Here is a 17,190-nt window from a genome sequence, read left to right as displayed (position 1 = left end):
AACTAGATACAAAATAAATCTTTGGTCTTTCAAGCATTTATACAACAAAGCACGTAATTCTCAGAAAAATCACTAATTTAAGACAATTTCTTAATTAACTTTTACCTCTTGTAATCCACTAGGATTTCCCAAACTTCTGAACATCATGCTTTGTGCTTTTTGTATCAAATTTTTATTGAAGCTCTTGGCTAATTTCTAAATGAATATCCTTTTGATTGGATTATTTTCCAACTACAAATGAAATTTAACATCTATAACCAGAAACAGCACTTACAGTAGGGGAATGTACACATTTCAGGCAAAATAAAAATATATGTAATTTTGTGGCTTAATAAAACTTCATTTGCTGTAACTTTAATGAAAGCAGAAAAGCGGCAATATATGCAAAAGTAATGATTTAATGACTATAAGCAAGACAAAGCAATAGAATTGTGCTTCTTTTACAGACTGGTGGGTGGGTGGGACAATGAAACATTTAGCTACAATTTTCCCGTACAAACATGAAACAATATTCATTTAGAATAAACACCCTTACAAATAACTGATGGGTGATGAAAACACATGAAGTTCGACCCGAGCAAACAACAAACTGAAAATTGTTGGGGTTATACATATTTAAAACTCAACATGCTCACTCTATTAAAATAAAAAAACAACTTGTAGAAGCGCATAGTGTTCACTTGTAGATATTAGACGGCATATTTCAATGTTCTCAGCCGTCAATTCTTAAATTTGAAATTACTGCTATGCCACTGATTTTAGATAAAATGATATTTTAGATAAAATGATATTTTAGATAAAATGCCTTTTTCCAGCAACTTGGTTCCTTAAAAAGTTATTTTAGAATTATAGTGGTAAATGTACATTTAAAAACCCATCAACTATATCACAGTCAATGGAAAGTGATTAACCTTTCAGATCCTTTAATCGGGTATTGCCTTGCTGGCAAGGATTAAATTGACAAGTAAGCATGTTTCACTGGAGGAAAGTCAGTATTATAATGTGTTGTCAATGGCTCTCAATGAAACAGAATTTACGAGTAGATTTCCACATTAAAAACAGTCTATGCTGATAAAAAATGCTGAAACATGGGGTATCTGCAAAGGTCGAACAACCAGTTGGGAGAATTTTAATAACCATTTCTGAGTGCATGAAACACAATTACTTTCTTTATAGTATTTATAAATATATCATACAATACTGTTTCCTGTTATGTCATATACCAATATGGCATTGTACAGTAAGCAGAATGCCATCTGATTCTTACAAAAGCGAATCATTTAAACAAGTCAGTAAAATAAACGGTAATACCCGCTTTCAGGTATACAGATTGTAAAACTGAAGTTTACTTTCCTTTGATCGGTTTTGCACGCAGCAACGAAGAAGGAAAAATGAAACAGAAATCAAAATGTCTAAATATGCAAGAAATTGTTATTCACAGTGACATGGCTACATAGAATGCTTTATTCTATGCTTATTCTTTCTGTTCTGTTGAATTTCAAGATAAAAAGCACTTGTTTTCTACAGGTTCACAAAACAGCATAATAACAAGAACAATGAAGGAGGATGTAATGTAGGCATTAGTTGAGATTAACAAACTATGGCCCAATGCTTATATCTGCAGAGCATTTCCAAATCCAAACGATGGTTACAGAAACCATTTCACATCTTTCCTAACACACAGAAAAAAATCTGTCTTCCCCAAAACCAATTCTTCATAGAAACAATCTTTCATATCAATTAGCGTCCATGAGTATCACATCTAGTCCATCTTTTATAGCCAAATTTAATGTCACTACAAAAGAAAGCAAATTGGACGATAATCACATGTATTAGCATCTATAAAGCTGTAATGGCATGAAGATATCTATATAAATCAGGGCTTTAAAATCTTTTCCCCTTAACAGTCCCGGTATCAACCAGATGAAGTTGCGGACGACCCATTCACGGATGATTTTCGAGGTCTATTGGCAAAGGAAGATTGGTGGTTACCACTGGGGCTGCTGCTGGTTCCATTCATAGTACTGGAAATGTGAGGAAACTGCGGATGAGGAGACTGGACTGGAGTGCTGGGGCTAGGCAAACAAGATGAGGTGGAGGGAGCCCCTCCTGCTGGGCTGTTGGCCTTATCGCTCCCAGAATCACTCTCCAGTTCTCCAGGATTTGTCAGTCCATCTCTCTGGTGACTGATCTTCATTCTTTTACAAGTCGGTCGAACTCTGTATTTCAAAGGAAGTGGTCCGTTCTATAAAAAAAGGAAGGCAAATAAGTCTATTTTTCTTTTAAATCATTTTATTGGGGGGCTCTCATAGCTCTTATCACAATCAATCCATCCATCCATTGGGTCAAGCACATTCATACATATGCTGCCAGCATTGTTTTCAAAACATTTTCTTAAAAAACAAAACATTTTCTTTCTACTTGAGCCCTTGGTATCAGCTTCTCATTTTCCCCCTAACTCCCTCCCCTTCCTTCGCCCATGAACCCTTGATAATGTATAATTTTTTCCCCATAGCAAATCAGTCTTAACTCTTAAAATATATCTTGCCATCATAACCTGAAATTATTAGATAATGTTATTTACCCTTCTCCAGGTATAAATGTAGGCAATATCCATCAGTGTATAGTAATCCTTCAAGGGCTCCTCTTCATACATAACATCAATCTATTGAAACATTTCAATTGCAAAGTGTCATAAAAAACAACAAAGACAAATTACATTTTTCATCATCTAAGATAATCCAAAAGTTCTTCAAAAACAGTTTGTCCAAATAATTGGACAAAGAACAAAAATTCCTCTTGCAAGTTTAAGTGAGGAAAAGAAATCAGATTTGTTTTGATAGCATGAAAGAGGATTCATACTAGATGTTTTAAGAGTTATTACCAATTTCGGTGCTAAATTAATTTTTTTTCTATTGCTTTTCCCCCACCCCTTAACGCCCCTACCCCGTTCCAAATTCAACATGTTAAAAAAAAAAAAAAGCTAAGCTTTTCCAAAATGCATAAAGACTACACAAAGTAGATACCTGGAAGGTATTAGGTATATCCATCTTACTTCTGAGAAATTTTCTTAAGTGCATCACGGTCATTGCTGCTGGGCATCGTAAATATCTTTTATCATTCACCTAAGAGTACATTTAAGAAAAATTAAAATGTTTCCGTTCCTAATTTTCAAGTAAGAAAAATCTGTTCAACTAGATTGCCTCAAGTAATGGTAAAAGAAATCATACACAAGCTGGGTGTCACTGAATTCCCAACTAAACATTCTTTGAGTTTACTATTTCTCTTACGTACTAAAAGGGAGATTCCAATACAATTAGAAAATTTAACATATGTCGAAGTGTTAAATTGGAATTATTAAATATTTTATGAAAACAGCAATCATATATATGAAACATTCTAATAATTAACTAAAGTATGAAGATCACTCAAACATTAAACACAATACTTTCCTATGTGAATTAGAGATCATGAAGGGCAACATAAATCCTTTTGAACCGGAAAAAAAACAACAAACAAAACCCTGTTTCTTTTATATATTTATGTTAACATACCTCTTCTTTCGATTTCTCTTTGTCTTTGTTTACTTTACGATCCAATCTAAGAAACAATTTATTAGTAACATAATGTATCTGGGACATATATTTAGCGTAAACTATATTTCCTGGAGAATTTACCTGTTCTGGTCAAAGAATTCAATGGATAGGCTTATTATCTCATCATCAGTTATAATTCTCTTATCTTCATCTGCAACTTCTCCTCTATCTTCATTAGAGCCATTGGCAGCTAGAGAGACATTTTGAAATTCAATTTGATCTCACACACTCACACACAAAGAGAGGAATTGGTACTTTAGATAAAATGCAATTTTAATAAAATGTAATCACTGGGTAGGTTTTTTCCATCTAAATAAAACATTTTCCCTGTGACAAAAAATTTACCATCAGCTGAAGGATGAGCTGCATAAAAATCCCTTCTTCTCTTCATTTCATCTGGAAAAGAAAGAGCATTTATGCACCCTTTATACCATGTAAAACCACTCTATAATCTTTTTAAAATTCATTCTTTAGGCAATGGACTCACTTTTGAAAAGCCCTGGAACTAATTTGTACACAATATCCTGAAGAGTTTTATCTGACCTGAAAAAAGAATAAATTAAAAAAGTAAGCTATTAAAAATATCAAAGACTATAGGCAGTTTTCTAATAGTTTCATTTGTGTCTCATATTTTCCATTATTGTGATAGACTTGTAATTCATCAACAAAATGAAACACCAATTATAAGTGTAAAATTCTTTTAGAAAATTATTGTAATTAAATATTCACCAACACCCAACACTGCACAGTCACTAAGTCAAAAATGTACCTTTCAAGTCATTAAATTAGCTAGAATGAATAAAAGTTTAGCAGCAGCGTTTTTCCAACATTTCCGCAAGTCTCATGAATTCAATTTTTAGAGGACAAAAAAAGAACAACAACAAAAACCACAATACAGAACTGTTTAAAGTTTGTCACCATGAAAACGGAAGGATTTAAGATGGAAAGGTAAATTTTCTGTGAAAGAAGAAATATACTCTTAGTCTTCACTAAACTGAATGCACCAAGGATTATTACAAACAAGGATTTTGCACATCTTCCTACCTTATATTCAAGAGTGGCCTGGTTTTGTGAACTTGGACATCACAGATAGGACAATACTTGCTGGTCTCCAGATAACGCACAATACATGTTTTACAGACTAGAGGCAGGAACACAAACGTTTTTGTAAGGTAAGAATGGAAGGTTAAAGCATTCAAATTAGTGTCAGAAACCAAAATCTAGCAATAGCAAAATCTATTTCCAATTAAGTAAACTAACTCAATGTCCTGAGAACACGTACACATTATACACTTTAAAATAAAATGTTAGCAAAAAAGTTCCTCCTAAATACAAGAGAAGAAAATGGCTTCTTTATCCCACCCCCACCCCCACCCCCCACCCCAGAGACCCAAGGCCTGTGAGAATTGAGTTTTCAAGTTTCAGGATGAAATGTGCGATACACCAGGCACAAGAGAGGTCTAGGGCTCGATACTTAACAGGAATGTAGACATTCTATTATGGTTGTGGCATCAATGAAGTATCCTCCACAAAGCACACACATCAGGTGAGGGTTTAGCTCCGTGATTTTGATTCTTGTTGTTCGATGCATTTTTGCTTAATAAAATGTCCTGCAAGACACAGAAATACCGGTTAAAATTCTCAGAAAAGAGGAATTGTCTCCAACTCTTAGTAACAGTACATGCGTTAAGTGCCGCTGGGCTGCACACAGCTCCTCTTAACACAGGACAGCTGGTCTGTTGCGATGTTTTCCACGGAAGGAATTTACTAATCAGATTCAAATCAATTCTACTGAAATGGTGAAAAAGGATCCAACTAGAGTTACTTCTCTGCTCTCCCAGGTCATCCCAGGAGGGAGAAAAGCACTGGGATGGGGGCTGGGAGCCGCGAGCCTTCGGGTCTCTTTCTTCCATTTGTCCTCCAACCTAGCAGCCCCAAAGCTGCTGCAGGCACCACACGGTCCGCGCACCAATCTACCAGCCACTAGGGCCCAATCCACGTCTCCGAATTTCTCGTCCAACTTTTTCAAGGCTCTTCAATGGAACATCCCAGCGCGTGCCCTGGCTGCCCAGGGGTGCTGGCGGCGTTAGGCGCTTCCAGCAACTACAAGCTGGCGTTTCGGCGCGATACAAAGGGAAAACCAGTTCGCTCCCCTCTGCATGCCTGGCATTTCCGGAGCTGGGTGCCGGGGCCGCGGGAGAAGCACCTCGAGGCAGCCGCTCCACCATGGCTGGGGCCTGAGCGAGGCGGCCGCCTGGGGGCCGGGATGCAAGGGGCGGATCCGGCGGCGCCCAAGGCTCCGTCTCGCTGCGGATTCGGAACTTGCCTCTGTCAGGGTTTCCATAGCAACTTACACTTACACTTGGCATCCGGCCACCGCTGCAACTCCTCGCGGAACCCAGCCTGAGCCCCGAGCCTCAGCGGGCAGGCGGCCGGGCGTGCTGGGCAGCCCGGCGGCGGCGGGGGCGGGGCGGGGGCGGGGCCGGCGCGGGGGCGGGGCCGGCGGGGGGTGGTGGTGCGGGCGCTGCCGGCGCAGGGGTGGGTGGGGTAGGCCCCACGAGGCCCTAGGCCGCGGGCGATGAAGATCCCGGACTCCGACCCAGGCGACAGGGCAGGCAGCTTGGGGAAGCCACGGAGCCTTCGGCGGAGACTGGCAAAGCAGAATGCAAACGACACTGCCCGGCCATTCCGGACACTCCCGGGGGCCTCTTTCCACGGTGACCTGGTACCAGGAGCTTGTTGCAGACACTGACCCCTCCTCGGGTCCCTCCGGTTAGCAATCGCTAAGTCGAAACATTGCAAGGAGCGATCTTTCGAGAACTGCCACCACTGTGCACTTAACCGAAACCGGCAGGGCTCAAAATGCAGTGATGTCTATTGCCCCGAACCTCTTCGACACTCCCTTTGCTAATATGACTTTCTCCAGTGGACTCGATGAGCGCTACAAAGTTTTGAAAGGGCTGAGAACTAGAATCTGTTGTACAAGAGGGGGAGGGGCAAACCCCTGGGCTTTCCTTGAACTAAAACTGGAGATAAGGCAAACTACTTTCATCTGGACACTAGTGAGAATAGGTAAGGAATCATGTAACCAGCCCATTCCCAAGGCTAAATCAACACCTAGTCAATGCGGAGTTGGGATAGGAGGGGAAAACAAACGTCCCTTTCTCAGCAAGACGTCCATACAAACTCTCACAGGATCGTGTATTTCAGAAAACGCCTCATGAGGAACTGCCACGGGTGGACAGTCGGGGTGTCAATTACTTTTGCTAGTGTTCCTGAAGTAGCAGTTCTTATCACTTCCTTTCAGAAGCTGGCGTTATGACTGGTTCTAGACCTGTCTGAAATGCACTGTGAAAGCTGCCTAGAAGAGAAATAAGAGGACCTTGTAAAACTTGAAAGATCCACCTAAGGTTAAGTTTTAGGGAATGTTAATGAAGAAGGGGATATCAATGAACAAAACCCAATGGTGCAAGTTAAGGAATACTTCAAAGAAGAGGGGTGAGGGGAGAGGGGGCCCTTCAAAAAGTGCCTACAGTGACAACCAGAGACCTCAACTAGAAAACTTGTGTGGCTCCTCAATTGTCTTGGGATTCCTTTTTCAGAAGGCTACTGTCAAAACTCTGTGACTATAAATCTAAGTGGGGTTGAAATTGAGTTGCAGGTAAAGTCCTAAAGATACCCAGGATTACTTAAACCCAATGGCAGATGACTTTAAAACGGCCAGTCTCCCTGGTTCTTAAAGGAAACGCTGGGTGAAGTCTCAGTGTTCCTAGAAAGATAGTTAGCAAGATGATCCGATTGAAGTGTCTTGACTGAAAGCCTATCACACTAACGTCATCCATCATGAAGTTTAAGGAACGCCAATAAAATAGCTACCTTATTTCTCCTCTGCCTTACAGTAAAAATAGCACCCAAACACAAGACACACACTAGTTTGTTGGCTTTTGAATGTTCAAGTCACACATACTTGACTAAAACCCTTTCAAATTCATCGGAAGTCTTAATTCACACAATTCCTCCCCTACAGTTCAGAAGAATTTGGCCACAATCCTATCACCATTTATAATGCTAATATGTATCACATTGTTACTTATATAGAAATCACTTCTTATCCTGTTTGAAACATTTTAAAAGTCCCAGCAACCTAATGAAGACATCCCAAAACATTTCTTGACAGGTCTGATTTGGCTTGAAAAACCACCTCTTGGACCTGAGAGGTGAAAACCTTCTAGATTCCACCACACACCCCCCAAAAAAATGCCAGCTAAGCAAGTAAACGGTACAAACCAGGCAAAGGTAAAAATATCCAATATTTAAAACTTGCCACTACCACACACCCAGCTGGGGCTGTCAGTTTAGTGGGAGGCCTAACATAAGTAATGTCAAAATGAAGGAAAACAGAAGCAAGTTCTTTGATGAACAATCAGCTTGACTATTTGCAATCTAAGAAATGCAAATGAACTCCATAACCCCAGTTTGCATTCACAGCCCAACACAACCAATGCCAGTATTAAGCTAAATTGGGGTTCACAGGACTCCTAAGAAAATGTTTGCCTGTTTGGGACATAGAGAGCTACCCAATGTAGCTAACTGCTGGATTTTCTCATGTGGAGGAGTGGTGGTAAGGGGTGTATACACACATATAAAGATACTGCTACTAAGGATACAATTTGCACAGGTAGGATTTTTTTCAAACAAGTTTCACTGAACTTAGGGGCAGGGGCATGAGAATGAACTCATTTGTTTTTTTAAAGGCTTCATTTTGCTCATAAAATCGACATCTTAAGAGCTGCCTGAATGCCTCCACTTTGAAATACAACTCAAATCTCTTATATATACTCTCAAACTTGGCCTGTGTATGGGTCAGCACTTGGCATCCTAAGCATCAAGTCATCGTGCTTCCAGAACTTTGGTGCTGAGTCTTACATATAGTCTTTGCTGCCCATAACATTCAGAGTACCAACCACCTCTAGCTTGGATTTAGAGAAATACACTTGCAATTTTGGCTACTTTGAGAGGAGGGGTTAATACAGTGCACTCTTCCAAATACTGAACTAGGACCACTAAGCCCACCAAATCCTTTTCATTGCAATCGGGAGTGATCAAAGTCTCTCTACTTGCTTACTCTCAATTATCAAGTGTAAATCTCTGGGGGAAAGATCGTGCAGTAACGCTGCCAAGCCCCAAAGGCTGCGTCAACATATCGCCACGAACTTTTCGGTAGGTACTCTCCTCTCCCAAAGCATCCTTTTGCCCCAAGACCTATGTCAACACGCAGCAAAACCTAAAAAACGCGGTGAAATTAAGTCATGATTCTAATGGCACACCAAAGCAGAGGCTGGGAAAACAATGGTAGGTTTCTGAGAGGAAGAAAAAGAAAGAGAGGGGGGGGAAAGCAAAGAGAGAGAGGAATCTCACGCAAGACTAAGGTCCAGTCACCATCGTCACTCCTACAAAAAGCTCCAAATTCGCAGCGCCCACTCGCCAGAAATTACCTCCCAAGTGATCTTTAAGACAACTTACCCAGGACGCCCAACAAAGACCACCTCCCAAACTTTACCATTTTAAACACAATTGCAGGAGACCTTGGAAACGACTGGGAACCGCCATCTTACGAGCCATTCAATTTCATACAAGTGTTCCTCCAACTTAAGTTAATAACATTTTTGTGCGGGCGCTCTCGCAGCTAACACCCGCCTCAGCGGGACCCCGGCACCCCGCAGCACCCGTTCCTATAAAATGGGGGCGTTCTCTGGACGCTGAACCCCCTTAAAAGCCCTTTCTCCGGGAGAGGAGGGGAGCCACTTGACCCAGGCAGCTCCCGATTTCAGGAGCCCGTGCCCGTTCCATCAAAATCTACCTCTCAACAAAGGGCGCAGCGGCCGCGAGGGCTGCCGCGGCTGGAACCGGGAGGGTTCCCCTCGGGGGCCATGTGCGTCGCGAGGGTGTCGAGGGGCGCTCGGGGGCGCGGGGAACTGAAACGTGGGGCCGCGCCGCGTCCCGGGCTGGAGCGGGCGGCGGCGGCTGGAGCGGCGCCGAGCCCGACTGGCGGCGGCCGCGCGGCGCGGGCTGCGGGTCCGTCCCGGCGGCGCCGTGCCGGGCGGGCGCGCGCGGGCGCGGGCGCGGCGCGGGCCGGGCGCGCGTGGGGCCGGCGGGCCGGCGGGCGGGCGCGCGGCGCGGGGCCGGGCGCCCACGCTGTCAGCGCCCTCCGGGCTGGCGCGGGCGAGGCGCCGGGCGGGGGGGGCCGCTCCCCTTCCACCCGCGGGCGGCCCGAGCCCCGCGCGGCCCCAGCCGCCCCCAGGCCCCGTCCCGGAGGAGCCTCGCCTCCTACGTACCCGGAAAAAGCAGCCGGCGAGAGGCGATCCGAGCGGGCGGAAAAGACAATGAAAGTTAAAAGTCGTTCAGCAGAAAATGAATGTGAGCCAAGCGGCCATCTTGAAGCGAGCTGCAGACGCCGCTGTCAATGGGCAACGAGCGCAGCCGAGAGGAGCCGCGGCCGCCGCGCTCAGCTCATGCTGGCTCCCGAGCCCGGCCTCCTCCTCCTCCTCCTCCTCCTCCTCCTCCGCCTGGGCCTCCTCCTCCTCCTCCGCCTCGGCGGCCTCCTCCTCCTCCTCCTCCTGGGCCTCCAACGCCTCCTCCTCTCGGGCCTCCTCCTCCTCCTCCTCCTCGGCCACCTCCTCCTCCCGCTCCGCACTCGGGGGAGGGAGCGCGCGGAGGGGGCGCGATCAGTATTATTCTGCGGGGCTGGGAGGTGTTTCTAATCCGGATCGGGGCTCCCTCGCCAACATCCCCATTGTCTCGCCCCGATCTCTGCCTTTAATACTACGATTATTATTTCATACTTGCTGGGGGGGTGGGGAGAGGGTGGGGGGCGCCGTGTGTGTGCGTGCGGAGAGGCGGGGGGGAGGGGAGGAAGGATGAAGAGGTGGGGGGGAGGGGAGAGTGGAAAAAAAAATGCACCGCTGAAGGCAGAGTGGAAACTGACACCGGCTCCAAAATGGCTCGGAGTCCGCCCGCCCCCTCCCCGCCCCCCCCCGCCGGGTCACGTGCTCCCCTCATTCCTTAAGGGCGGCCTGGGAATTAGTGTCGGTGTAGTCGGCCCGCGGCCGCCCCCTTCCCTCGGAGCTGCGCGCCCCGGCCCCCTCCCACTTGCACGGCGCGGCTGCGGGAGACATTTCTGCACAGCGCCCCGCACGCGCCAGGGTCTCTCGGCGCGGGCGCCGCTCCTTCCCGCCCGCACTCCCCCCCCCCCCCCCCGCTCCGCCCGCCGTTATTTCTTTTCTTTCAGCCACCCAGCCTCCGCCCTGGATGGGAGAGCTCGTCCCGGGGCTCTTGCCAGGAGAGCGCCCGGTCACCCTCCCCCCCTTCCAGCTCCGTGGGCTGCGACCCACTCGGCGCCGCGGGGCCGAACCTGCGCCAGGCGCACGGCCGAGTTGGGTTCGTGGAAACAACAGTGGCCGCCTCCCCTCTCCGCCCGCCGGGCGGGGCGTGCGCGGGCAGCGGCTCTCGGGGCTGAGGCTCCACTGGGGACGAGGGCTCGTGGGTGCCCTGAGCCGGGAGGGGCTGACCGGCCTGGGGCACCCCGGGGGGTCCAGGAATCACGGGGCTCCCGCTACTAGTAGCCCTCCCGCCCCCAGGGCACAGGTAACGGGCCACCATGCCTGCTCTGCTTCCCCGCACTCCTTTCCGCGCTGGGGCTCAACTGCAAACCCCGGTTTATCACACCCTTTCCCCCTGTGTTCATCAATCCGGAGAAATGGCGATCGTTAAAAGTTAACGCTAATCATAGCTATCCACACCTAAGTAATGACTTCACACACAAACTCAAATCCCAACAAAATGTAACTTGCGTGTGTTTGGGAGGGGCGACAGACCTTTATTCGGTGTAATATTTAACATGTGCTATTGTCGAAAAACTTGGGGAAATGATCAAAGTAGGATGGATAAATGTATAGTTAATACTAAATATGATTCGAACACTCAGGCTGGCTGAATTTCAATGTACAAAAACACAAGTGTCAACATTGATGAGTATCATACATGAATGAGGAAAACTGCTTCGACGCCCAGCTCCAAGCGATGGTTCCGCTGAAGGCAAGGTGTTCCTGGTCTTTAGACTTCACTTTATACTTCACTTCCCCGAGTCACAATTGAGTTGCTCTTTCCAGACTTTTGGAAGCATCTTTAAGTTTCCCCACCAAGTCCTACAAAATGCATATAAATGCAACGTTTCAGGGGAGAAGTACCCACGTTTTGCAAAGATGCACGAAGTCGGGAGGCACTCCCTAAACAAGTTTAAAATTCACGAGGTTTATAACTTTTAACAAGTAACTAACGCCAAAGATTTTTAAAGAACTTTTCCTCTAAATATCTCATCTTCAAATTTGTTCTTTCCGATTGAAACAGGATTTCTAACCAAGTATTTCTGAACTAGATTTCCTACGTTTTCTAACAAAGGTGATGCCGTGCACATTTAGTACAATTTTGATTCAGTTGCACTAAAATAACTGCAAGATATGCCTTGGAAAAAATATAATTTCACCAATACTTCAAATAATGATCGTCATTTTTTCACTGTTAGGAAATAAATTGGCATATCCATTAAGCGATGTACTTTTGAATTTCGCTAGTCTTGAGTTGCCCACTTCAACAGCACCACAATTTTTAAGGACACTTCTCCCTTTATCAGAAGTTATTTAAAAGCACTGTTTAAAATCCCACTTTGAAAGTTTAATTCCAATTCTGAAAGCAAAAAAGATAAATGTCATCTCTATGCTCTTGGTTTTGCTTTTTTCTATTGGATCATTCATCATGAATAGAAAGAATTTACAATTCAGAAGTTTACATTAATTGAAGGGGGCAGTAAATAGATTAATTTTCTATTAAGTCCTACAGTGAAGTCTATGTTCAAATATTGCTCTTGAAGCCTCCCTTCCTGCTAAATCCTTAACTCCGCTCTATCTCCACTCTCTGCTGACTGGTAAGGCTACATTGTTTTTAACTTTCCATAAACATAATTAATTCTCAATATCTATTTTAAAATCCAGATATATTCACAGATCCTATCACTGTACCTGTAATTGTTCCATGTTGCAGCTGAAATTAATCTCAGGGGGGGATCCTGAATCAGTGTTCTAGGAAAGAAAATGCTGTTTATTGAACTCAACAGACTTTTAGCTTTCAAGACATATGGAATTTTTAGATATGATATATAAATACCTCTACATTTAAGGTCACCAAATATGCAGGTCTGTACAGCTTATGAAGTTGATTGGTCTAAAAAACAACATATGCATATCCGTCTTTATTTTTAAAATAAAAGTTCTCCCTAAATCCCCCTAGAAAACAATTGGTTAAACTTTACCTTTATCTGGTATTCCAATCGCCAAGAAACATCAGTTATATGAGGAAGTGATCTGCCGAGACTACAAGATACAATGATGCTTTGTACATAATGGCTACAGGAAAACGTCCTCTACTTTATCTTTATTGAGAATGGCCTCTGACTACCTCCCCATCTCCACAATTTTAATCCAATCTGAATTAAAACATTGTTAAACTTTATTTTCAAGTTAGGAATAGTAAAGAGCACTGACTTGATTGTGTCAATAAACTTTATCTTTAAAAACATTAACTTTACTTCAATTGTTTCACTAAATCTTTGGCCTTTTTTCTTTTGGCCAATGCCCCAGTTTCCCCCTTTTAGTTTCACACCAGCCCTCTCCATTCATACCTACAAGTGAGAAGTGACTCAGCTTGACACCATACATGTATATATATTTATATATCTCACCTACCTTCCCAGTAGGGTTTCTAGGGAATTCTTGTTATTCTGGAAAAAAGGCAAGAAAACATAATTTTTGCATTTTGCAAAAAGAGTAAGAGAAAAATAGTAATTTTTAAAAGTTCAAGTTACCTGGTATTCCGTACAAAACAGTTCTATTCGCTCTCTGTCAAATTTACACTCTTCTAGGTAAGTACTAGAGAGAGAGAGAGAAAAGTTTAATTTCCATTTAAAAAACTGGAATTGCAACCATAGAGGTACTATTTGAAAATAAATGGGCATTTAAGTTAACTGCTGTACCTTAGGGCTGATTTGTCAGCTCTTTGCTTTCCAGCTTCAAGTATCCAAGTGGCAGCTGCTGCCTGACAATGTTTTAATACTACTGGGTCGATATGTTTCAAGTCTGGGTGATCTAAAATAAATTAATTGCCATTGATGGTAAAGTCTTCACAGTCATGTTTCTTAAAAGGACATTTTAATTAACGTGTGGGGGGGGGCGTCCTTTAACAAAGCAACTGTAAATAATATTAGAAAGTCAAATGCAAAACAAAAGAGCATCAAATAGTTTCTGGTTTTAATGACATTCTGCTATGCTTTACTATTTTAAATATATGTATTTTTATAATCCTTTCAAAGGAAAAAAAATAACAAGCCAGTGCTCATCCTGACACTGGAGTAAATTCAAAGAAAAAAACATGGTATACATTTTAGAATGAACCAACTTTTACTCTTAACAGATTAAGTTTAGGGAAACCAGCTCCATGGGCATTGATACACTGAGAGAGGGCAGGGCGCACATTCATAATATGAACTAGCATTTTCAAACTCGGAGCAGTATTTTCAGGTCTTGACAGTCATTCCTTTTTTTTTTTTTTTCACATTAACCCAGGTGGTGGTAACTATTTTTGTTCGACAACTTCCACTTTCATACTTGTGTACAAGTGCTTAGTTCACGAACGTTCGGAAGGAAAACAAAACTTTGAATGCTGGCATATTTGTTTAAGAAAACTGTCTAAAAGCGATCTGTTTGAAAAATATGTTTTCAATTCCTACTGACAATACACTGTGCGATCACTGACCCGACCTCTTAGGAGAGACGTCGCCTCCTGTTTGGCTGGTGCGGAACTAAGGATAATGGATCCAACTTTAAGATTCTAGGCGTAGGACCTGGGACAAACACCCTGAACTAAACTGCTTTCGTGAGCCTGGGAACTGGAGGTATTCTTTAAGTTGGAAAAACGTCAACACGGCTTGACCCAGCGATTCCTTAGGAAACAGCCTCTGTTAAGCCTCTGCCGGCCCAGCCTTGGCAGCCTGAATTGCAGGGAGTTCCTCTGATTAAGTCCAAGTGTCAAAACAGCCGCTGTTCCGGACCAGGCTGAAAATAGATGTTTAGGCCACAAACAAGACTTCCACGCGGGCTTTACAAAGGAACAAAGAGGCTGGGAGGAGAAATCAGGCCAGGAGCGGGTAGCCGGCGATATGCAGGTGCCAACTGGGGCCGACACAATGCCCAGGGCTCGCGGTGGGGTCCTGGCAGCGCCGCGGCCTCCCACTCCGTCCGGAGCGAAGGGCAGAGCCGGGAGGGAGACTTCCTCTTCCCGGGGCTTCGCCCCTCTCTCGGCGCCTCGCTCCCCTGCTCCGAGCGCCCCTCCACCCAGGCCGGGCCAGCTCGGCGCCGGGCCGCTTACCTAGCACGGCCGCGTCCGCCTGGGCGTCCAGCAGGCTCTGGAAAGCCGCCCGGAGCAGAAGCGCGAAGGCGCCGGGGCCGAAGCAGCCGGGATCGGCCAGCATCTGCAAACCCTGCTGCACATACTCCGAGAGCTCCATTGTGAGCGCGCCGTGACCTTCGACACGCGCACCACGTGACGCGCGCCGCGCGCCCAGCTGATGGGGCCGCGCGCGCACGTGGCCCGAGCGGCCGCGCACGCTGCGGGCCTCCCCGCCCGGGGCCTCGCCGCCGGCCGGCCGGCCTCCCCGCCCCGCACCCCGGGGCCCCGGCCGCCTGCCGCCGCCGCTTCCGCCCCGCCCGCCCCACTTCTGCGCCGGCCCCCGGGGCCGCGGAGCCCCAGCGCGGGGGCGGCCCCGAGGCTTTGTGCACCGGCCCGCAGCTCTCTCTCCCCTTGGGACTCACCTGGGGCTGTCACCGCTTCCCCCACCCTCCCCCCGAGCGTTCCCCCAAAGCCCCCTGGGGCCTGGGGTCCGTCGCGTGCGGGTTCTGGGCTCCCAGCTCAAATGGCGCCCTCCCTGCTGGATGCTCAGCGCGAAACCTGCGGGGAGCTGGACTTCAGACAACTGGTTTTTGGAATTTTGTTTTCAACCCATCCGTTGAACTCACTGCGCTGCCCTTGTAGGAGTGGTGCAGTAAAAATATAATTATATCGTTCTTGCTTCTCCCCCACCCCCTTCCCTCCACCCCTTTTTTCATTTTTCATTGTCAGTAGTGAAATACAGCCATTGATTCTTGCCTGCGTGAGTAGGTGGGGGTGTACGTACTGTACTGTATGTATTGAAGCAATTGGGGGTTAATAAACTTCATAAAAATTTGACTTGATGCAGCAAGTAAACTCCTTTCGAAGCAAACTGATACAAATGTTGTGCTACTTACTGTACTCATGCGTCTATGTCTAGGCGTCCAGTTTTAAATTCGATGAAATCTCCATAAAATGTCATAGACAGTTTTCACAAAATATCCTTGGGAATGATCTTAGAATGATCTTTATTGGAAAGGAAATTACTGTTGGAAAGGGATTACTGTTTCAGATGATTTTAAAGATTTCAAATGCAGTCTGAACTTGACCTTTGTACGGCTACAAAGTTGGTTTGGGGAACCAGAGAGATTCATGGCAAAAAGAAGAAAAACACAAAGTAGGTATTTTCATTTTAAAAAAACAACAAGGAAAGTAGAACTACAAGGTTTTGAAGAATGCATGAGAGGGATGAGGCAAGACAGTCTTCATGATAGATTATTTGAAATCATAGATTGAATATGAAATAGTCTTTCCTTTGGCATAATGGAAGTGCCAACTTGAAAGTAAATTGTTTTTAATGAATACAGTTAACTTTGCACTAATACAAGGGGGTGCTTAATTTCACTGCAACAGAACACAAATGAAATAATTAGCCATCAGCAGCAGGTTGAAGGTCATGTGCACTAGGTCCTCATCATGAGATTATGAACTCAGTAAAGGAATCAAAAGTCTTCCATGCATATTCACGAAACAAACACCTATCAATTGCTGTCTCGTCTCAATATTTCTCACTTGTACTAATATGTAAGTGTAAAAATTTCAAGGTACCTGATTTACAGAGGGAATGTTGTACAGGGCACAGCTGTGTAAATGCTAAAACAATATCAACAGTATCCAATTATATGAAGTTTACTACACATGTATCTTAGCACTGAGCACAAAATTGATAGTTAATACCATGTAGAATGAGAGTTGATCATTCTAATTTATTTTTTCAGTGTGCTTAAAAAGAAAACAAATGCAAGAGCATAGTGTTTAAAATGCTATTTTAAAAGAGGAAAGTAAGTAGTTGTGAGTTTGTAGGCATGAAAGTTGGAAAATTCAAAAGGGTTATTTCCATAATAGCCGTCATGTTCCTCTCTTGCACATATGTAAGTACTTTCTGTTACAGAGTATTTGTCCTCTTCTGTCTAAATGTATTCATGTGTTAGGCCCAACTGATGGGTAAATTTCCAGTTCACACAAAAGTGCTAGCCATAATGTTTCCTGATGCTAGAAAAACTGAAATTTTCTACTATAGGTACATTTATTTCAACTCCCTTTGAAGGAGTCACAGGAT

General features: G+C 44.7%; 2 protein-coding genes across 4 annotated transcripts; both read right to left on the bottom strand.

Moving 5' to 3' along the window:
• Positions 1 to 378: 378 nt before the first annotated feature.
• Positions 379 to 10,129, bottom strand: BMI1 (BMI1 proto-oncogene, polycomb ring finger). Of its 3 annotated transcripts, none has more exons than XM_075552478.1 (10): positions 9,932 to 10,129; positions 5,076 to 5,206; positions 4,641 to 4,737; positions 4,084 to 4,139; positions 3,942 to 3,992; positions 3,678 to 3,786; positions 3,555 to 3,600; positions 3,027 to 3,125; positions 2,585 to 2,665; positions 379 to 2,245 (listed from the first exon to the last, which is right to left on the bottom strand). In XM_075552478.1, the coding sequence occupies exons 2-10, from the start codon at positions 5,185 to 5,187 to the stop codon at positions 1,916 to 1,918; spliced, it is 981 nt and encodes a 326-aa protein (XP_075408593.1). In that variant the 5' UTR covers positions 5,188 to 5,206; positions 9,932 to 10,129; the 3' UTR covers positions 379 to 1,915. The 3 variants fall into 3 exon arrangements, with proteins under 3 accessions (XP_075408593.1, XP_075408595.1, XP_075408594.1); XM_075552480.1 differs by lacking the exon at positions 9,932 to 10,129 and adding an exon at positions 9,457 to 9,478; XM_075552479.1 differs by lacking the exon at positions 9,932 to 10,129 and adding an exon at positions 5,957 to 6,076.
• Positions 10,130 to 11,438: 1,309 nt separating this feature from the next.
• COMMD3 (COMM domain containing 3) lies at positions 11,439 to 15,310 on the bottom strand. The gene is made up of 8 exons (XM_075552481.1): positions 15,072 to 15,310; positions 13,681 to 13,792; positions 13,513 to 13,576; positions 13,394 to 13,428; positions 12,961 to 13,021; positions 12,816 to 12,872; positions 12,671 to 12,730; positions 11,439 to 11,800 (listed from the first exon to the last, which is right to left on the bottom strand). Exons 1-8 carry the CDS (start codon positions 15,208 to 15,210, stop codon positions 11,741 to 11,743), a joined length of 588 nt encoding a protein of 195 aa, XP_075408596.1. The 5' UTR covers positions 15,211 to 15,310; the 3' UTR covers positions 11,439 to 11,740.
• Positions 15,311 to 17,190: the final 1,880 nt, after the last annotated feature.

This window comes from Tenrec ecaudatus, chromosome 6 (genome assembly GCF_050624435.1).
Source record: "Tenrec ecaudatus isolate mTenEca1 chromosome 6, mTenEca1.hap1, whole genome shotgun sequence".
Classification (NCBI taxonomy): Eukaryota; Metazoa; Chordata; class Mammalia; order Afrosoricida; family Tenrecidae; genus Tenrec; species Tenrec ecaudatus.
The sequence above is the reverse complement of the archived record's forward strand: the minus strand, read 5'-3'. Positions and strand labels throughout refer to the sequence as shown.

What these genes read in the sequence shown, in the direction of transcription:
- BMI1 (XM_075552478.1), bottom strand. Translation starts at nt 5,187, where the DNA reads ATGCATCGAACAACAAGAATCAAAATCACGGAGCTAAACCCTCACCTG. An exon ending in AATAGAATGTCTACATTCCT is followed by an intron (nt 4,738 to 5,075) that starts GTTAAGTATCGA and finishes TCCTGCCTCTAG; the next exon opens with TCTGTAAAACATGTATTGTG. An exon ending in AGGCCACTCTTGAATATAAG is followed by an intron (nt 4,140 to 4,640) that starts GTAGGAAGATGT and finishes TTCTTTTTTCAG; the next exon opens with GTCAGATAAAACTCTTCAGG.
- COMMD3 (XM_075552481.1), bottom strand. Translation starts at nt 15,210, where the DNA reads ATGGAGCTCTCGGAGTATGTGCAGCAGGGTTTGCAGATGCTGGCCGAT. An exon ending in GCTGACAAATCAGCCCTAAG is followed by an intron (nt 13,577 to 13,680) that starts GTACAGCAGTTA and finishes CTCTCTCTCTAG; the next exon opens with TACTTACCTAGAAGAGTGTA. An exon ending in TGTTTTGTACGGAATACCAG is followed by an intron (nt 13,429 to 13,512) that starts GTAACTTGAACT and finishes CCTTTTTTCCAG; the next exon opens with AATAACAAGAATTCCCTAGA.